We start from the raw sequence: 21,518 nt of genomic DNA on the forward strand, positions 1-21,518 counted from the left end.
CGCCGCTGCTCACTTTTTGATTTATGGCTCCAGGTTTTTTTTTCCCGGCTGCTGCCAGCTTCACGGATCGATGCACAAGAAGTCCACAGAAAGGCAGTCAACTGAAGGGAATCAAAAGATATTTGAACAGCCCGACATAAAAGTTTGGCTCACGCAAAATTTAGGAAGGAAGAATTGAACCCGGAGCCCGCGACGGCCACGTTCAAGTCGACCCCGGACGCCCGAGGCACCGCTTTTGCAGTCGTCTCCGAGAGCGGCGCTTTTAACTCAGTCTAGGTCTGGGTTTGAGATCGTCTCGGTCTCAAGCAAGTCCGGCTCTCGTTTCGGGCCTCCGGTCTCACGACGATAGCCCCGACTAAGTTTTTGTCCCGACTTGGGCGGGACTCCAATTCTCAAGGTTTGTTTTTTTCCTGACTCGTTCTAGACAGTCCGAAGCTCAGTCTCAACCGGTGGGTCTAAAAAGTACCGGTCTTGACACAGTTCCAACTGTTGAAAACCTTCACTCAGTCTACGCTCGCTTGCTATGTCACCAAGTGACGAGTTCATTAGCCAGCTAGAAGTCAAGGGAAATTTCCACTTGTCAAAACTGTTGAAGTGATGAACTCCCCAAGGTTTTTTCCTTGGAGTCAAATCGGAATAAATAATCTTCGCTTTTTAGACTGCGGCGCGTGGCTGCATTTGGGTTCACGCTGAGGTCTGGGCTATACTTACACATCAAAGTGTACATAGCGATGCATGGTTTTTTGTGTTTTGTCTAACGCGCGCCAGAACGGGATTCCGACAACCGCCGCCGACTTAAGGTAGGATTTGCTTTGTCCTCAATTGAGTCTTGGGGGCCACGTAAAGTTGATTCCAATTTGCTTCGCTCTTCCGTACGTTTTGCGGATGTTTATCATCCTGTCGAACGCTCCGACAGAGCCCGCATCCAAATGGATGAATGTCGGTTCATCATTGAAATTGAGGACTTTAGCCTTAATGGTTATTTTCCATCCTGGGCGACATCAGCATTCCAGTTTCAGAACATGGTGCGGAATCAAGCCACAAATGTTTTGTGCGTCTCTGTTGTTTGTCGCTAACCCCTAAAAACAGACAGCGCAGTGGTACTTCTTACTTGTTCCGGAACTAATGTTGTCATGTGAATCTTTCATCAGTAGAGCTGCTTTTTACATGGAAATGGCCCAATCCACCCCCCCCCCCCCAAATGTTCCGAAACCCATTAAATAATTATTATTAAATGATAAAAATGCATCAAAAACACAAGTTAGAATTACATGACATCACGGCATAATAATCAAAATATAGAAGGTAAAGAAGAATAAACCCTGTAAATGTATCATATGAATCATGAATCATATTTGTTGGAGCAATTGACACTATGAATGCAGTTCACCTATTTGCCTTGAGATGATGCTGGTGTGTTGGTGAGTGCAGAGAGACACCTTCTTAAAATGTTGTATTTGTACATTTTTATTTGACATCATTTACAAGTCCAAAGGCGCAATAATATGTATTTTTGGGATTAAGTCTACTTAAGTTTAGTTTGGAGTCATGCAAAGTGCCTCCTGTCTGATGTCATAGGTGCTAACGACGTGATAACGATGTGCGTGAGACGCTAGAGCCCTAAGCTGTATTTATCTTGAGTTTTCTCTCCTTACTCGGGACAAAATTACGGTTTTAATTTGTAAGTAGGGGTATGTTCCCATTTCACTCGTTCTATTCTCATTTATGATTTGAATCATACATAGAATTTTTAGTTCCTTCTGCGACTTTTTTTTTTACTGAAAATTTCGCTATCAAATAAGTTTCTGAGAAAGTGTGGTACTTGTGTTTTGACACGCTCCGCTCCCGACGGAGGTTCGGCCGGGCGCCAGACCCTTCACAAGTGCGAAAAAGACGGAATTCCAAATGTACTTTTTGAGTAAAATAAGCAGAGCAACATTGAAAGGCCAGCGAGGTAACAGGTTAGCGGCATGCTAAGCTAAGCAGAAAAGCGGATGTGGGGCTCACATTTCAGGCTCTGGAGACTCACAAAGGCCACGCTCTTCACTTTAGTCAAGCTTGAACGCTTGCGGCGGAGCGGCCAAAAAAAAAAAAAAAATCCTTGACGCCCGCTTGCAGGTCTGAGCAGTCAGACTACAAAATCCGCGTCACCTTCCCAGGGCGTTTGGAGGCCACGGGAATGAAAAGGAGGACGCCGAAAAGAACGCCGGCTGGCTCCCCGCCGGCCGTAAGCTGACAGCCCCGACTCATTGTCGGGACAACTTGACGGCCATCCTTTCCATTTTCTCTATTATACGAGTATTTTCGAGATGCCGTCCGTCCGTCCGTCACTCTTTGAAAATGAAAAAGCCCACACAAGCCTGGGGCACGGGCTCGTACCTCTTTGCGGCTACAGTTTTTGAAAAAGTCAACTTTTCCCACGGATTACCTTTACACGCCTTCAAACAGCTGTAAAATGAACGAGCTCTGCGCGCTTTACCTTGCTGTCCACGAGGAGGTTGCGTATGCATCCCGTGAAGTGTTTGTGCTGAAGCTGAGGGTAAATGTAGGGAATGTCCTCGTTGACTCCGCCCAGTTGCAGCACTTGACTGGCGTTCAGGTATCTGCAAAATCAAGACGCTGACGTCCGTCCATCTAACTCAAGTTTGATGGGGCGAGCGCGGCGGCGTGCCGTTTAAAGGAGCGGCGTACCGGTCAGCGTTGGGCGTGGCGCCGGTCACCTCGCAGGACGAGCGGTCCTCGGTGGTCAGCCAACTCCCCAGGCCTTCCGTTTCCGTGACGGCCGCCCCCGAGCAGCGATCCAGGGTGAAGCCCACTTCCTGCACGCCGGAAACGTTTAACCTCCTCGTCGGATGAGAATATCTTCCGCACGGCAATTCCGAGTACAATTCTATGTTTACAACTTTTATCTGCATAAAGCGAGCGAAACAGGTGGTGCGACGAAGCGTCTGAGCGAACGCTGCAAAAAGACATCTTTTTTTTTGAAGCCACCCGCCATTCCCCAAGCGTAACCATGGCAACTGGGAACAGCGCACAGCCTGTTAAGCACTTGACATCCATTAACGGACAACGCGGCAGTACCTTATCTCGCGCTCCGTAGGCAAACTTGAGATTGACCGGTTTCTTCTCGTTTCTTTCTTTCTTTTCTCTTCGATGGATGGGCTCTGCGCTTTAAATGCGCATGCAGTCGACCCCCGGCCCGGGTTACGCCCTTTTTCTCACGTCCACAAGTGGAATACTCCGTCTTTTCGTCCCCTCGTTACGGCGGTTTTCCCGCTTTACGGCATCAAAAACAAACCCGGCGGTCGGCGTGCGTGCGACTGCGAGTGGCGTCGCTTTGGTACGTCACTACATGCGTGGCTAATGAACATGGGTTTCCATAGCCCGCCGTTCGGCCCGAGGATCTGGACCCCGGACTTAAAAGTTGCGGAATTGACTAGGCTGGGGGCGCCCGGCCCGGGCCGGTCTGGCGGCGTCGCGTTCTGTCTCTTCCTTTGGGTTTGCGTTCTTTCCACGTCATTTGGCGTTAGTTTTGATTTGCTCCACCCGTCTGCGTGTACCTGGCCCTCGTGCGTCCACCGATCCGCTTCTCCCGCCTGTTGTTTCCTCTCCGGCTTTTGCGCGTCTGTCATTAGCGTGCGCATTTAAGCCCGCTTTTCGTTACCGCCGGTGCGGGATCGCCGTCGCGATCAAGTCATCCGTGACTCGCCGCTCGTCCGCGTATCCCCGCCCCCAGCTGCCAGCGGCGCTTTTCCGTTGGGCCCGACCTGCCTTTTCGCCATCCCGTTTTTCCCGTTTGCGTTCTGCCCGTGGTGCGGATCGGGGGCAAGGATGGGAGGGAGCCATCCTCCCTCCCGTCGCTCGCCTTGATTGGACGCTGATCGGACCCTTTGACGATTAAAACGGGCTTTAGAAGGGCGGCGTGGCCGCACCCAGACATTTGAAGTTAATCGTTGGCCGCGAATCGGGAGGCGTCCGGAAGCGCAAACGGAGAACGCGGCTTGAGTTTGAGCCCATTATGACGCTCGCAAGTGTCACGAGGGTCTCCGGCGCTCCTGGACGACTCTTGGCCAGCAGCAGGGGGAAAAAAAAAAAAAAAAAAAAAAAAAAAAATCAATTTTCAGTGTACTTTGTCCCAAATATAACTTATTCAATCCCAAAGCGAAAATGATGCCAAAATGATGTTTCAGCTTGTCTTGTGCCTATTTGATAAAAATGAAGCCAAAATGACGCAATTATTGCACCTGTCCTTTTTTACACTTAGGTGGGACATTTATTGATCCATTTTTAGAGTGTGCTATTTCCAAAATGCATTTTTTTCCTGTTGGATTGAAATTTTCATCCTTTGTTCTCGCGTTTACTTAATGCTGTTTTTATTTATAGGATGACACTTTTATTTTATATGCCTAATTATTCAGGAGATTGAACTTTTTTGAAGTGTTATTTGATTATTTTCTGGCATTTTCCTTCTTTCCTTCCTTAATTGAATGTTGATTAAATTAGAGGTAGTGGCACGGTATATTGCATGTGACATTCTGTAGACGTTTGCAATACCCTGCAAATTTTATAAGCCTTCTTTCGAAACAACATTGTTAATCGTGATTCCCGCCTCGTTTTATTTAATCATTGTCTGGCCTTTCTTGTACTTTTTCCCCCTCATTTTGGAAAACAACACAAAAGAAACTTTTGTTTTTTTCCCCCCAAAGAAAAAGCCGCTCAGACTAAAAGCAACTTAATGACGCCTGGTCTCCAAAGTCAACAAGACTTGTATAAAGATCAACTTTTTTCTATCTTTCACCAACGTTGCTTTTAATCTTGCGCATTGTAGAGCGCTTTGAAAGACATTGCAGGGAACAAAGACGGGATTCTACCTCAAGGACTCTTCAGTACGTTCAACAAGTTGGACGCCACAGCAAAAACAAAGATGAAATATCTCAGAAGTCGTTCGCTTCAATTAGGTAGGACAATAATCACTGACTTTTCCCCCCAAACATCAAAAAGGTGTGGAGCGGAGTCGGCTGGAGAAAAGATTTTGAATGTTGTGATGTTTGCAATTTGACATTTTATGGGTATTTTGGATTCCGGGAAGTCGAGGCAGGTTAGAGGCTACGTGGAATATGAACACAGTTTCCGCAAATTTGAACAAGATGTTCAAATCGGGCACGATGTGTTTTTATTGACAAAGAACGGAGGAGATTGTTTTTTTTCTGGCGGCGCGACCCACCTTGCTGTTGCTGCGAACGTCAAGCCGGTGCCAGCGCCGGTCGGCCACGTTGACGTTGCCTGGCAACTGCAACACCACCGTGCCGGAGCCGTGGTTGATTTTCAGCGTGGGGGTGCCGTCGATGAGCTCTGAGCGGAAGGAAGGGGGGGGGGGGGGGGGGTGTCCAATGAGGTCCGCTCCTCGCAAACGAGCGCTTTCGGAAAGCACCGATTAACGATGCGTGTTTCCAGTCCAGGGGGGGTCTATGACGCCACCGCTAAAAATTCTATGAAGGCATTTTGCAAACTTTTTCAACTTCTCCCAACACGTTTTTACTCATGCTGTCAAAAAATGTAAAAATACCGTAACAAATGAGAATTTTTCATGATTTTACCGTATATGTTTCCGTTGAACGTTTCTCAAGTGTTGTTTTTTCATGTATTCAAACATACGGTTTGCGAGGACAGTTGCTCCTTTTACCCAACGGGCACGGCATTTTGTTCAGCTTTCTCATTGAAATATGCCCTCCGATCAAATTCAAAGCTTCAAAACAAAGGCTGTGAATGCCGTAGACAGACATCGGTCCGGCATAAACCTTCATCTTCAAACGACTCGGCGCTTTCGCGAACGCTAAAGTACGGCCGATACGGCATTATTGGGCAATTGCCAAATAATTGAGGTTGAGCGTCGTCCACCGGCGAGCGGCACGCGCTAGCAAACGGCCAGCGGGAAGCCGCTGTTTATTTTTTCTTTCCCAGTTGAGCAACGCGGCGCGCCCGTTATTCTTTTGCGCTCGGTCCGCGCTCCCGACTTACTCAAATGGGAAATGAAAAGTTAATGAAGTGTGGCGGAGCTTGCGGCGGAGCTTGCGGCGGGCTGGCCGCAAAAGGACGGCGAGGAAGACGGCTGGTAGGAAGACGCCGACTCGTCCAATAATGGGACGGAATTTGACCGGACGCGCAAGGTTGGATGGGAAGGTGTGTTTTTGTCTAGGTAGCTAGCTAGCTAGCGATGTCAATCGGACAAAAAGAGAGGAAGAGGCGAGAGGAGACATGAGACGAGAACGTGATTTCGGTGACTCTCCGAATCGCATTTCCGTCAAATTTGAAGACATTTATATTGTCTCCCTCCATTAGAGCAAAGCGCCCAGTAGGCCGCGGAAGCTACTGCCGCGAGACGCGTTTTAATTGGCGCCGTTTGGCCGCGGGGTCGCGGCAACAAATTCTTTTGCGACTGCGGCCTCCCGCGACAAAAGATCAAAGGGCCGTTCCCGACAAACGGCGCGATAGAAGGAATTGCTAATGAAGGCGCCGAGATGAGACAAAGACGGCGTGGAGCGTCGGCGTGATTGGGTTGGGCGTCGCGCGAGTCGACGTGAAGAGCCCGTCCGTTAAATCATGTAGAAAATTGCAAATCTTGAAGAGTGCTTCAATCACACGCCGCTTGTTTGTCAAGACCGGAAGGAGTCGGCGGTGCGGGGCGGGGGCCGCGCTTTCCAGGTTTCTACGCGGAGCCTGTGCGCCACGCCGGCGTGCCGTTGCTTAGGTAGTCGTTGGATCCCGGTTAGTCGTAATCCATCGTTATTACTACTCATCAGTCGGTCTATCAGCGAAGTGCGTGCGTTTGGTGAGTCAGAGGGCGTGTCAGTCACTCAGTCAATTAGGTGTGTTCAGTTGACGATCAGTTTAGTCGGGCAGGCGGGCGGGCAGGCAGGCAGCATGCGCTCAGTTTAGCTAGCAGGTAGATACCGAGCCATCGTCGGTATTTTTCATGCGTCGTCCGTAGATAACGCTAAAGTACGCAGAGAGTGCTTTTAAGGCAGCCCGAAGCTTGCAAATTCTTTTTGCAAATTCTTTTTGCGCATATTGACGCTTTGAAGTCTGAGTCGCGCACCCCCGTAACGACTTTACGACGATAATCTCTTTTATTTATGGCCCCTTCGCGTGAGAACAAGCCTTTGATGAGAAAGTCACCGACGGAGCATCCATCGATCCGAGATGGCCGCCTGAGCTTCGGCGGGAGGATGGCGCGCTTTCCGCGGAGCTCGCTTTCTTCCTTTCTTTATTTCGCTGCTGCTTTAAGACACGGTTCGCATTCTGGTCAATGCGAGCCAACGGTAAAAGTCTGCTTTCTCCTCATCGTCACTTGAGGGAACCGACACAATGACTCTTTCTCACGCTTCCTTTCATCTTTGCGTCAATCGAATGAATTTGAGGACCGGGGGAGTCAAACGCGGACCGGTGCGGAGCCTTCATTTAGCTTGGCTCCTCCAAGGATTCAAATGACTTTGTGGACGGCCGCCAAGCTGCTCATTTTCATCCCCTATATTCATTTGATCTCATTAAGGAACTCCTTCACCGCCGTTTATAGTTAGCCTATTTTTACGACTGCAAGCCGCGGCTTTTTTCTCATGATTTGAGCCCTGCGACTTACGGTCCAGTGCGGCTTGTTTTGTTGGTTTGTTTTTGCTAGCCGCTAGGAGACAAGTCACCAGTAAGGCAATCGTGTGTATTTGTTCAACGATCCGATGTTACGACCCGCAGCTCGTAGTCTAGTGCGGCTTACCTGCGACAATTTTTTTTTTTTGTGCTTAATTTACGCTGCTGTGGCTTCTTTTCCGGTGGGGCTTACAGTCGGGAAAAAACGGAATATTGGTCAAGCGCCATATACTTTTTTTCAACGGGTAGGCGCGGAAGATTCATAGCAGGAGAATCACTATTCAAGAAAAGAAGCTCTGGTTGAAAAGGAGACAACGTGGAGGTTCCGTCTTGGCACCACCAATGTTTTTGGCGCCCCTTTGGGCTTTTGACATGGAAAATCCGGGAAAACGAGGGAATGCGCCTGCAGAGTGGATCGCTTAGGTGAATTCATTACATGCGGCAGGTGAACCTTGAAACAAGCTAATTAGAGCTGTAAATATGTAGCGGCTGACGCTAATTAGCATGCATGCGGCGACAAGTCAGCCGTCGCCCCGCCGCTAACCAACCATTAACCTCGGCGGCCCCGGGAAAAACGCGCGCGCAATTGTTACAAGGCGGAATTTTATCCGTACGCGTGTTGGCGCACATGCCTGCGCGTTTCCTTTCGTGTGCGTGTGTATTAAATGCAGCGAAATGAGTGTCAGCTTAGCCAAAATGAAAAATTCTAATCCCCCGCTTGGTGGAGAGCAAAAGGGAATTAAAGCTCCAAAAGTGAATTTAACGTCAAAGAACACGCTTTCATTTTCTGGGCTGAGCGGCAAGAGAGGAGACCGGGCGCACCGGCTTTCATGTCTCTTAGCGCAAGCAAGGGTTGCCGGTTCGAACGCCGCGTGCGCAGAGCTTATTCAGTGCCTCATTAACAAAACGAGCTGTACATATATTACATTTATCAATCTATCAGCCTGCTATCCTGACGCGGCCGGCGAGTGCTCTCGGGTGACTTTTCAAGACACGGCCACCTTCCCCTCCCCCCCGTCGGGCGGACGGACGAGGGGCGGGCGGACGAGGGGCGGACGGACGAGGGGCGGACGGACGAGGGGCGGACGGACGAGGGGCGGACGGACGAGGGGCGGACGGACGAGGGGCGGTCGCCCTCCCCGCCGATCGCATTCCCACGACCCGCCCCCGTACCGACGGCCATGAAGTCCTCGTGGTCCCAGGCCTGCAGCTGCGCCAGGGGCCCGCTGTAGAGCAGCAGGCCGTCGGGAACTTCGGTGATGAACTCCAGCGAGATGTGGCTCTCGAAGCACGGCGTCAGGGGAGGGAACCAGGCGTACCCGTCGCCTTGGAAACTGCGCTTGTTCTGCTGGCACTCGGGGCCTTCCAGCTGGGCCGGGCACTGGCACCTGGAAAAAACCGGGCCCCGGGTTAGGGTTAGGGTTAGGGTTCCGGGTTTACGACTCCAGCTTGGCTTTCCGTGTGCCTTTCGTTTTTCTCGAGGGCTTTTAACCCGAGTCTCAAGTCATTTACTGCCGATGACGGTCACGGACGTCGACGTTTCATTTTTCCGCAGCCGGCAGCGAATGAGTTACGGACTGGACCGGCGGCTGAAGGGCACGCACGAGGCCACTTTTCGAAGTCGGTCCTAATCTTCCCTCTTCCATCTTCCATCTTCCCTCCCCCGCCCACCAAACAGTAGCCTCCGCTACGGCAAATGCTCCGGTATCTCTTGCTCATCCGGGACAGACTCCGGTAGCGCAGCGTCCTCGCGTTTAGTGCGTTCCGGGGATCCGCGCCTGACTCTTTTTACCATATGCGCCGCTGGTATTTTCAAGCTTCTTTCCATCATTTTTTTTGGACGCGTGACTTTGCTCTGTCCGTCACGCCGGCTTTTCCGCTTCCTCCGCAGTCATTTTGGCCGGGCCCTAACTTTTCCCTCCAACTCGCCTTTGCAATTTTCTCCGTCGGCCGCCGACAAGGCGCGTCTCGTCTTTGGCTTGACAAGCCGCTTTCTTCTTTTTGCTTCCTCCCGCGCGGCGAACGGCAGCATCTACCTCGGACCGCGTTTTCAAGTTCTTTGCAGATGTCACACAGTTGTCAGATTGCGCACTCATTCACCATTAATGTTAGCTGCGAGATTTGATGTTAAATGTTTTATTACAGACAACAAAGACAAGTACTTTTGTTTGTGTTTTTTTTTTTGCTGTCTTTTTTGGTCAATTTTTCATGGATGGGAGATGTTCTTCCGAGGATGCCGTAAAATGTGTAAACAAAACAAAACCCCGAAGGGTTTGTACGTTTTATATAAGAAGCAAAAAGAAAGAAAGAAATATGGGACTTATTTCAAAGTATCGGTATTTGCAATGCCGGCCACGACTACCCAGGAGCAAGGCCCGCTACGTACTTCTTTCCTATTATTTATTCACAAAAACAAAGCGGGATTGGCGCGCAAACATTCACTTGTTCTAATCTGGCAAAGAAGAAATTCAGTTTACGTACCGGAGCGGGGGCAGGCCACCCGAATGCGCCTCGTCCACCCTTATGTCTCGGGAAAAGAAATAACCATCGCTTCGGGTCGACTACGCGGAGCGTTACCATGTAATTCATCGGACGTACGCACATAGAGTATAGAATATATGAAAAGTCAAACATTGCCATCGTATAGATATGTTGGATTTTCTCGCCTTTTAAAATGGACATTTCAAAACAAACACAAGCGACCGCAATAGCGAAAGGGAAGGAACGGGAGGAAAAGAAAACGCGCTGTTTTGCGAATGCACCGCTTGCAAATGCGGCGTCCGTCACGTGAGGGATTTAGCGACTACGTGGAAACAGATGAGGAGCGTTCAATCACCGGTCCCTTCCAGATGACATTTTGTCTTAGCGTGTACGCACGTGTGCGTGTAATCCCGGGATTATCCGGGGCGCGCTGATGTGGATGTCGTGCGCCAGGAATGGTGCCACCCCCCCCCCAACCCCCCTTCCAGCTGCTTCTAATTAAAGCAAGCCGCCCGCTCAAATGAACTTTTACCAAAGCGTATGCTCAATGACTCGGCTTTTGCGCACGGTCCACACACAGTGACACGGATACGGCTCGCGCGCAGACTTTGTTTAAGCTCCCATTGGAATTTGAGAATCGCTCAATCAAATTGATACATTGGTCTGGATGTACTTCAAAGTTGTCAAAACGGAAGGATGGCTCTCTAGTCCTGGAGACTTGTCAACTATTTGACTAATCTATTTAAAAAATCATGAAAATGTCCCCACAAAACAGCCCATTTTGCAAACTGTATTTTTCTCACTATAAAGCGCACGGGATTAGAAGGCATGCCTGAAATAAATGGCCTATTTTCAAACTCTTTTCATAAATAAGGTGTACCGCATTATAAGGCGCATAGAATAGAGGCTGCAGTAGTGGCTCCGCTTGCGTTGTTCGTCCACTAGATGGCGCTGTGCTAAATGTCATTTAGTTGCTTTTAGCTAGTCACACCAACATACTTTCGGTTACGGTTTAGTTTTTTGCCGCCTGACGTGCAGATGTGAACACCGTCTTTTCCGCGCAATAAAGCGCACCAGATTATAAGGGGCAATTTCAACCAAGGGCCTATTTTCAAACTGTTTTCATCAGAAGCTACAGTAGAGGCTGGTCTGGGTAGCGCAATCTCAAAATGAGGCCAGCTCATTCCCATAATAAGGAAAAAAAAAGCTGCTATGAGTCAAAAGCAAGTCAGTGGAAATTGGACGAAAAATCGAGGTAAAAATGTGCATTTTGTAAATGAAAAATACATACAAAACGCAAAACCAAAAAGCCTACTAGAACAACCAAACATTGACGGCTTCCTTTCTTTAGTTTGAATTGGGACACTCAGCAAGATGGAGAAAGAGATGTTCCAAATATATCTTTAGAAGGAAAAAAACACGTCAGGAAAAAAAGGCAAACTCCATTTTAAATGGTGTGGTACCGTCAGACGAAAACGAAGGTGATTGGCTGATTGGAAAGGCATTGGCAGGGCCCGGCGATGAGGGTGTGCACACTTTTGCAAGCACTCCCTGCACGCGTGCGTGTTTTCACTTGACTAGTGCTACGCGGCCCATACAGCAAGTTACCTTTTTTTTTTGCCTGTTTTTTCCTCGACCGTTTGATCAGCTCCGTAGATATTTTATACGCACGGTACGAGGCCCTCAAGATGAGACAAGTGCCCCCTAGTGGCGGATGTTATGTTGTCCTCAATGTTGTTATTGTGAGTTTGAAGGAAACCAGACTTTTGTTTCACACTAATTGCAGCAAATAAACGCAACAAAACCCCCCAAAGATCTTTTACGTGCATTTTTTTGAACCTTTAATGAGAGTTATGCAAATGGCTGAAGTTTAATTAAAAGAGAGATGTAATTACACTCAGCATACAGGCGCAGCTGCGATGTTTTATTGGAGCAAGCGACGCGATTATGTTTCATTTTCTCCCTCTTATTGCGCGTGCGGACCTTTTAGACAAAAGCGGGAAATGACGCTCTCCGGGTTTATCGCCGTTCATCACTTTGGGTGTATTACGGAGTTTCTTTAGGGGATCTTACAGTACACGGGCAAGTCCGAATTGAAGCTGCAAAAAGTGTCTGTGTTTTTCCAGAACGCCGAATGCTTTTCAGCCTTTCAAAAGCTCCGTATTAAATCTAACAGCTTGTATTACCGTGGCCCGAGGAAGCCCATTTCCAATTGTCTTCGGTGACTAGGTCGGCGTTCCCGCACGTTCCCGCACGTTCCCGCACGTTCCCGCTGATTGGCGCGTCATTTGATTTGTTGAAAGTGGCCAAACCCTGTTCAAATGGCACCTGCTGTATTTTGCGCGCTATAAGCCGCGGCTTAAAGTCTTGAATTTTCTCCAAAGCTGACGCCGCGCCTTATGCATCGCTTTCATTTTTGCGAATTTATGCGAATTGAAGCAAATGATGTGAGTGCAAGGCACAAACACACAAGTTTTGGTAAAAGAAAGCGCGCTATTGGATCAAATACATCCAGAAAGAAACCTGAAGAAAGCCTGTTGAAATTGCACGCCCCCCCCGTTTGCGCTCCAACGACAACGCGCCATGGCCAATTTGTCCAAACTTTTGTTCCACGTGCACATTTTTTTTTTTCCAAAGGCTCGCATCGGCTTGTTTGTTTTTGCCACCCGGGCGCGGAGAGCTCAAAATCGACACGACAAGAGGACGCGTTTAGCGTAATGGCGGCGCGCTAGCACGCCTCTCGCATGTCTAATGGGGCGTGTGAAGGCCTCTTTGAAACCAATTAAAGCGGACGCAAGACGCCGAGGCTTCTTCTTCTCAAGCGCCGCGATGAAATAAAGAGCCCTCCGCCCCACGTACATTGTTGACGTCCGGCGGTGAGCCATTGATTAACAATTCACTTCCAAGAAAGAAAAAAAAAATAAATCGCGGACAGACATGAAATGTTTGTTTTGAAGATCTGCCGTCGCCGCCGAGTATTAGCGCGGCCTTCTGACGAGTATAGGAGCTAATTAGTTGGATGCCCGACGCTTGGCTAGGGAAGTGTCAAAATGTATGCAACAGTGGGGTTGGGGGGGGGGGGGGGCGTGGCCCCTGGGTGCAGAATTTCAAAAAAAAAAAGAAAAAACATAACAGAAGCCATGCTGTGATGTTTCCTTGGCTTTACTTTGAAGTCGGAGAGCCCGCAAATGAGAATTGCTCCAGTGCTAACATGCTAATGTAAGTAAGCTAACAATATACTGTACTGTCGTAGCCAAATGGTAAACTGAGCACTGGCGCTGAATCAGAACAACAATTAGGAAGACAGTACAGACTTTTTTTTTCCCTGGTGAAAAAGTTTGGACCTATTCTTCAAACACTGCATCTTCAAACACACACGTATATATATATTAATGCAAACTTGTCTTCATTCATTTTGATGGGATTTTTTGTTCTTTTTAACGATGGAGCTGACAGTTAATGCTGATGATTAAATTAGGAATATATGCAGATTTCTACTCGGGTATTTTTAACAAAGAAATCCTTACGTCACTGAACTTGAAATCCGATTGTTTTTCGACCAATAGTTTGAAGGGGCCGAGGCCTTCGGTCGACAAAGCGATGCTCCAATCTGATTGGACGATGAAAGAAAGAAATCAACAAAACACCACCCGAATGAAGTGTTTGGAATAAACTATTTCTATTGCGTGGAACTAATAATACAAATAATAATAGATAAAGTTGTAAATGTAGATCTCCCAGAGATGAAGTTTGCAGAATAGATTTTTCTCTCTCCCTTGCAAAGCGGCAACGGCTAACAATTAGCGGGCGATCGCCCGCGGCGTCGGGCGGAAACGCGACGGCGGCGGCGGCGGAATCCGCCGGAAGCAGGGGTGCGTTCAAACACCCGGCGGGGGACTTGTGCAATAAACTACCATCGGGGAGTCCTAAATGGGAATAAATTTCCAATTGGTGCCGGTCGGTGTTTTTAATCCCGCCCCCCCGCGGACTCATTTGCATGTTTGTCTCGCGACATCGTAGCGAGAAAAGCGCTTTTGGGGAGCCGCTCTTGGGGGGGGGGGGGATTGGCGCCTCATCAAGCGGTTAATGTACACAAAGAAATCTTCACGACGCAGGTGGTTAAGCTGCCTATTGCCAAAGACAGCAGGGGGCGCTAATATGCATGGAAATTAAATAGCCATCATACTGTTATAATATTCCTTTTGGTACATTTTTTTGCATTCATTTTGCATTACGGACAGACTTTATGGCCAATAATTGGAATATTAGCACTATGAAAAAAAAACCCATTGAAATCTACACTTTCCTCACGGTATATTTGCTGTGTGAAGCAACAAAACATGATTAATAACAATGTTAATCATGAGAATTCAGATTTTATTCTTAGAATCTTCAAACGCTTACTTTATTCCCAGAAAGCTCGCTTTCAATTAGAAGTCTTTAAATTCAAAATTTGCCTTTCAATCACTGAATTCTTACTTTATGCAAAAGTCTTTCTTCAAAAGTCATAAAACACTAATTATGACATAATACATTTTCTTATCGCAATTTCACAAACGTATAAATCCGCAGCGTGTTTATTTTTGCTATTATTGCACTTTGACCATTTCTACATGTACGGCTAGGGCTGATGTCACTGAACATTTTGAGGGGTTGAAAGTAAATCTGTATTCGTATATGACGACGTTATGAGCCTTCGAATGTCGGGCCAGTCAAAAATGCCCGGACGGCCCGGGGTCAATGGCTTAACTCGGCCGCGTATTGATTACGACGCCATTTGGCGCTGGAGCCGTTTCTGGGTACGGACACCTTTGTTTTCCTCCCTCGCCCAAAAAGTCATCAAAAGCCACAACCGGCGCTATTCTGCATGCGCTCGGCCGTTTGCCGGCGCTCAAAGTCCCCGAGGAGCGCGGCTCAAGGCCGCCGACTGCCAGCGAGCGACGAGCGGTCGCGCGGGCAACTTCCCGGATAAGCACCACGGAGGGCCTCGCACACGCAATTCTTGTCGAAATTGTCATTGAAATAGCGGCCGGGGGCACTTTGATGCCTTTGTGGCCGCCGCGAGCGACTGCGCAGCTCTGCTGGGACCTTGAGAGGAAAACTTTGGACGTATTCAAAAAGCATGCAAAACTGGGCTGCACCAAGCCTCGGCTTTTTAGTGCCCCCCCCCCCCAAAAAAAAAAAAAAAAAGCGGGGGAAGAGAAAAGGCCATCTGCTAGCTCAAACATTCATGTAGCAAAGCGCCACTGCCTCACATATCAAAGAAAGGACAGGGCAAGGGGGCAAACCACAACCAGATTTGACTTAATGTATATACACTACCTGTTGCTAGGCAGAATATGGGGCGAGGTCATTTGTATTCCCATACATGACCGCATCACTATCCATAACAACCGACGGCCAATAAAAAATCAATTCCAAACCGTGTTAACTCATTCACCGCCAGCGCAGTAAAAACTATTGGGGCTTGTTTTGCCCAACTCCATTACCCGCCATCCACCTGGCGTTTGTTTGCCTTCCAGGGACCTTATGAATTATGGATGCGTGCCAGGCCGGCAGCTGAAGGGCGCAGTGGCGAGCGCTGACCGCGGGGGGCTCCTTTTTCCACATTGAATGGAAAGAATTGGAACGTTCGGAAGGAAGGGGAGAAAGGAGCGTAAAAGGACGGAGGGAGAGAAGACAAGGAAGGAATGTGAAGGAAGGAAGGAAGGAAGGAAGGAAGGAAGTAGGAAGGAAGGAAGGAAGGAAGTAGGAAGGAAGGACGGAAGGAAGTAGGAAGGAAGGAAGGAAGGAAGGAAGGAAGGAAGTAGGAAGGAAGGAAGGAAGGAAGGAAGGAAGTAGGAAGGAAGGACGGAAGGAAGGAAGGAAGGAAGGAAGGAAGGAAGGAAGGAAGCAAGGAAGGAAGGAAGGAAGGAAGGAAGGACGGAAGGAAGGAAGGAAGGAAGGAAGGAAGGAAGGAAGGAAGGAAGGAAGGAAGCAAGGAAGGAAGGAAGGAAGGAAGGAAGGAAGGAAGGACGGAAGGAAGGAAGGAAGGAAGGAAGGAAGGAAGGAAGCAAGGAAGGAAGGAAGGAAGGAAGGAAGGAAGGGGAAGAAAGCGTGGAAGAAGCGACCGGAGGAAAAAGAGAACAGCTGAAGAGGGAGGAGAGGTAGGGAAGGAAGGAAGGGGGGAGAGAAGAAAAGAATAAAAGGAAGGAATGAACATGAATTAAGGAAGGAGAGAAAAGGAGAAGGGGAAAGGAAGGAAGGAGAGAACTTGCAAGTTTGGTATTCGAGCCAGAAAGCTGGAAGTCAAATCGGTATCCGGCGGGCCACAAAAAGCCATTTGGCGGGCCGGACGGTTGCCGTCCCCGGGCCTTGACCCCGACGCCCGCGGGCGGCGAAAATCACAAGCGCATGGAGGGAAAAAAAAGCAAAAGAGAAGCAAAAAAGCAAAGGTCATCCGTTTCCCGGAACCCACCTGTAGCCGTGCTGGGTGTCGACGCACACGCCCCCGTTGAAGCAGGGGTTGCGGGGGTACGCGGCGCAGGGCCGGTGCGTCTGCTGGCGGCCCGGGCAGGCGCACACGGCGCCCGCCTCCACCGTCACCGACACCAGGGCGCTGGAGCCGCAGTCCACCACCGCGGCGGCGTCCCGCACGGCGGCCGAGCCGGCGCAGCCGCCCGCGCCGCCGCACTCGGACCGCGGGCACTCGTCGGCGCTCACCTGGAACACCCGGGCTTGCAGGAAGGACTGAAGCTGCGAGGAAGCAAAGGCGCGCAGGGCTCGTCGATGATTTGTTTTGCAAAAATCCAGAAAAGGTTTCGCGCCCCGCCCCACTCGCCGCGCCGACCGGACGTCAGCTACAACCACACGCTAGGAATATTGATCCGTCAGCCGTATAAACCGATGCGGGGGGCTTGCGTTCTTCCGTTTACTTCAAGTCAGACGCAACCGACCTTCTGTTTGTGCGCCGCCAGGTAGCCGTGGATCTTCTCGGGCCGCAGGAAGGTGGCGCCCGCGCGCACGGCGAAGCGCGCGTCCAGCATGCGGCCGGGGACGTCGCTCAGGCCGAAGACGTTGACGTCGGACGCCGACGCCGACAGCATCTCCGACAGGAAGTCGGCCAGCAGCCGGAAGCGGCTGCGCTGCTTGCCCCGCGGCTCCAGGAACTCCTTGGCTGTGATGTCTGCCCCCCAAAAAACCACGTTACAAAATCGGAACGGGAACGTTTTATATACAGTCACGACGCAAATTTTGGCCTTCTCGTAATCCCGACGGCACCTAAGCATTGCGATGACATTGCTAACATGTTTGGCGGCCATCCCTGTGCTACGGATACCGGAAGAAGGATGTCACAGCCAAGTTTGTGGCGCTAGTAAGCTAGCAAAGTGCTCCGAAAGCCCCGCGTTCTCTTCTTTCGCCACCAGACGGCACTAAATTCTCCACACCGTCCCTTTAAGGTAGGACGGTTGTCGTCTGGAGGGCCAAGTATATTTTCCATGACAGTCAAATCAACGAGTCCGTTTCAAATTGGTTACTTCGATAAAATGTTCCCTTTTGCTGTGCAAAGCGAAGCCTCATTTTTAAAATTTGAATCTAAAAACCAGAGGAGGCAATATCTCCGGAGCTGGGGCGGCGACGGCACGCAAGCGATTAAGGAAAACATTTGAATTCAATAAAAGCAAAGCCGGAAGGATAAATTATTGAAAACGGCCGCTTGCTGTTTGGAAGGTTTGCGCATAGGCGTGCGCGCGCGCGTGCCAATATGTAAATGCGTCAGTTAAAGGTGATTACACTCTGGACAATTTAGCGGCTTAATTTCCAATCACAAGCGCCGGGAGGCACGGGAGCAGTCAACTCATGTTTTATTCACTGGCGCCGTGCCCTTTTCACTCACAGTAACGGCGCCGGCGTAGCCTTTCAAAATAGGAGTTCGCCGAGCCGGCTCTCCACAATTTGGGAATTTCCGTGCCGGCCGTTTTCTGAGCCACCTTTACCCCGACACTTGAAAAATAGCTAATTCGCTACATGGATGCTAAATAAGCTCGATAGCTACTTTGCCAGCAAGATGACCAGCTAATTAGCTTGCTAGCCAGATGTATGGATAGCCTTTCCCTCTTTCCTCTGTCCTAATACAAGAAAAACATAACACCAAATGGTTTTCTCTGCGTTTGCCTAGCACTGAAATTCACTGTAGCGTCGGGGCGAAGCGTTCACTGACCGCTGACACACTTATCTTAAGGCTCAACAAAGATATACCTTACGGATATGAACGCGAGATAACGTGAAGAATTTAGGGTGCTGAGATCGATTCCGTTTGGCCGTAGGTTTTAGGTTGTTGCCAAACTGTCCGACAAGCGCTAACGTCAAAATGAACTCCGGGCGCCAAGCGTTATCGGAAAAGGTAAGCCCTCGAGTGCCAGCGTATTTAGCGTTTTCACTCGTGGACAGAAGCCGACAGAAAATCGCGCGCTCTGTCCGCGTAAACACGGAAGATGACGAATACGGAACGTATGAGTCGTACGTATGGCAACGCTGCCGTCCGACGGTCACCGTTATCACAGCGGTCCTCAATTGGCTTAACGTTACTCGTCAAGGTTGTCAGCTACCCTTCCTAAAAAAAACAAAAACGGTGTAATACCGACTCTTTTGGAGTCAGATGATCATTGTGGCCCATGGCCAGAAAGAGTTAAGGGCGCGTCCTGCAAGCGGGGGGTTAGGGTAGATAGCACGGATAGCTACTCCTCCGCCAAGGGCTAAAGCAAAGGGTGCACTTGACAGACAAGCAAGAACGGGAGGCCTAATTTGATTGTTAGTTTACGGCGACAGCTAATTGACACGCGCGAGGCGGCCGACTTGTTGCCTTGTATTGATTGACGGACGGGCTGCACGGGAGGGAGCCTTTCATCACCGCACGCCTTCAAATTGTCTTAAGTGAAGCCGGCGCGTACACAAACATGCCTCGCACGCACGCAGGCACGCAGGCACGCAGGCACGCAGGCCGCTCTTTTATTCATGAAGGAAGACGAACGGAATGAACGCAACAATACATCAGCGTAAATGACTACGCCGCTTTTGTTTTGGTCTTCCTTGTTTTCTCCCCACTGAGAGAAAAACAAGGATATCAGAGGAAAGGCACGCATCAAAGGCGCCTCCTCAGCTGGGAGAGCTGCGCCGCGCTCGTCGCGCTCGCGCCCGCGCACGCGCACGTGCACGCACACGCGCAGGCGCACGCGCACGCGCAGGCGCAGGCTGGCGAGAGTCCTCCACAAGTCAGAAAGAAGTGGAGTGTGAAATTCGAGGGAGCGTTTCATCCTTCATTCATCATCCGCCAGTCTCCACTGTCTTCTTTCATCAGCCGCGTTTGGCAAAGAACAAACATAAACAAGCGGCGCGGCGGGCAAAAGTATTGGGACGCGGCTCATCATAAACGGGTGGCAAAAGTGAAGGGCCGCTACTTGACACCTCGCCGTGTCGAATAGGGTGCTTTGCTGGTGTTGCGGCCGTTTTAGTGGCAACGTCCGTCCGTCCCCGTCCCCGTCTGTCCGTCCGCCCGCCCGCCCGCCCGCCCGCCCGCCCGCCATCCGTCCGCCCAGCCTTCCATCCTGCCATCCGACTACCCATTCATTCATCCGTCCATCTAATCACCCACGGGTGCATCCATCCGGCCGACGGCCCATTTATCCATCCATCCGTCCGTCCATTCGCTAGTTGGGTCCGCACCGCCCATCCCTCTATCATCCGCGATCCAACCGCCCTCGCATCCACGTAAAGTGAGCGCCGTTCGGGCGGGATCTTTAAAAAGGAGGTCGGACCGACGTCGGAGGCAAACGCCAGCTCCCATCCATCCATCCGGACGGACGAGGGCCGACAGGGAGACGGTCGGGAGTAAAGTGGGCTGCGGGGGGAAGCTCGGTAAGTCCTAACGCTCTGTGACAGCCTCTGCACCTGGCGCGCATCCAAACACGCTGCCGCTCTCTCCTCCCCGCAGGCTGTGCGCCTCCATCCGAATACATTATCCTGCGCGCACACTCCAAATGGTACCAAAAAAAGGAAAAAACTTTGTAAATGGCATCTCTTTTAAAAGAGGTTTTTGAAGGCTCCCGAGGTTCAGGAAGATGCCGCCAAAGAGTGGAATTGTAGTCAGAGAAACGACGGCGCTGCAAGTTCCTTCCACGGCCGCTCCAGTTGATTGTAGTGCCAAGATAGCAAATACACAAAGGCTGATTGTGGACTCCGATCAGCGCGCCCCGAAAGAAGATCCAAGGACTCGCAACTCTCGCCGCGGGCCGCTTGCACAACGACAGCCGCTTAACGGAGCCTTTCTCCGAGGGAACCGCGCCAAATAACAATTAGACCAATGACAACAAAACAATAGTCACGAAAATAACAAGCGCGATAGTGACAAGAAGAAAAAACGCTCGACGAAAAACGACGAGGGAAAAGACAACGGAAACGGGGAAAAGAGGACAAAAATGAAAATAAAGATGAAAAATATGCAAAAGGAAGAAAAATAAGAATGAAAAGAAAACAGAAAAAAAATGACAATGACGTAAACGGAAGAACAAAAACAAAGGATAAAGAAAGCAAAGACAAGAAAATCAAATGAAGACGACAAAGAAGAAAAAAAAGAAAGGAAAAAGGCAAAGAAGAAAACAAGAAACCAATAAAAGGAAGGAAAAAAGAAAGCAAAGCCAAAGGAAGAGAAAGACAAAGAAGGGAAGATGAAGAAAAAGAAGTTTAAGAAAAAGAAGACAGAGTAAAAAAGATGAAGAAAAACAAAGACAAAAAAGGAAAGATGAAGAAAAAGAAGTTTAAGAAAAAGACGAAAAAGAAAACGGATGGTCGAAAGGAAAAGGAAGAAAACAGATGATGAAGAAAAAGAAGAAAATAAAGGAGGAAAAATAGAAAGGAAAATGAAGAAAAAGCAGACACAGAAGGATAGATGAAGTTTCAGAAAAAGAGATGAAAAAGAATCGAAAGGAACACAAAGAAAACAGAAGAAAAGATCAAGAAAAATGGAAAAGACAAGATGAAGAAAAAGAAGACAAAAAATGATGGGAAAGAAGATGAAGGAAAAGAAGAGCAGGGCCTGTTCCCACCAGGAAGGAAGCCGCCTTTTGCACGGCTCTGTTTGTTGCAGGTCTCAATGGCGGATTCGCTTTCACCATTTTCTTATGCCGTTGGCCCAGGTTCAAAGGACGGATTTCATTTTTCTTCGCTAACCGGCGCCCCCCACTGGACAAATTGGTCAACTGGACAAAACCGGTCAACACAATGGCCGCTGCGTTGGTGCTGAGAGACACCTTTTTAATACCTTTCATTTGTACCTTTTTATATGGCATCTCCAGTGATCCAGGCATCATTTCCAAGTCCATAGGAGCAATCATATTTATTTTTGGCATTATTTTCAACAC

The 21,518-nt window shown here is 49.4% G+C and overlaps 1 protein-coding gene across 1 annotated transcript in view; it reads right to left on the minus strand.

Annotated features, from left to right (window-relative positions):
- LOC148424178 (neural-cadherin) overlaps nt 1-21,518 on the minus strand; it is a 142,304-nt gene that overhangs the window by 15,247 nt on the left and 105,539 nt on the right. The window contains exons 26-31 of the mRNA XM_088412613.1: nt 17,058-17,287; nt 16,580-16,857; nt 8,815-9,029; nt 5,225-5,352; nt 2,692-2,819; nt 2,480-2,603 (exon numbers count right to left, since the gene is read on the minus strand). Coding sequence (XP_088268739.1) covers nt 2,480-2,603; nt 2,692-2,819; nt 5,225-5,352; nt 8,815-9,029; nt 16,580-16,857; nt 17,058-17,287 — 1,103 coding nt within the window. The remainder of the gene's footprint in view (nt 1-2,479; nt 2,604-2,691; nt 2,820-5,224; nt 5,353-8,814; nt 9,030-16,579; nt 16,858-17,057; nt 17,288-21,518) is intronic.

This window comes from Hippichthys cyanospilos, chromosome 4 (genome assembly GCF_059441005.1).
Source record: "Hippichthys cyanospilos isolate Australia breed blue-spotted pipefish chromosome 4, RoL_Hcya_1.0, whole genome shotgun sequence".
NCBI lineage: Eukaryota > Metazoa > Chordata > Actinopteri > Syngnathiformes > Syngnathidae > Hippichthys > Hippichthys cyanospilos.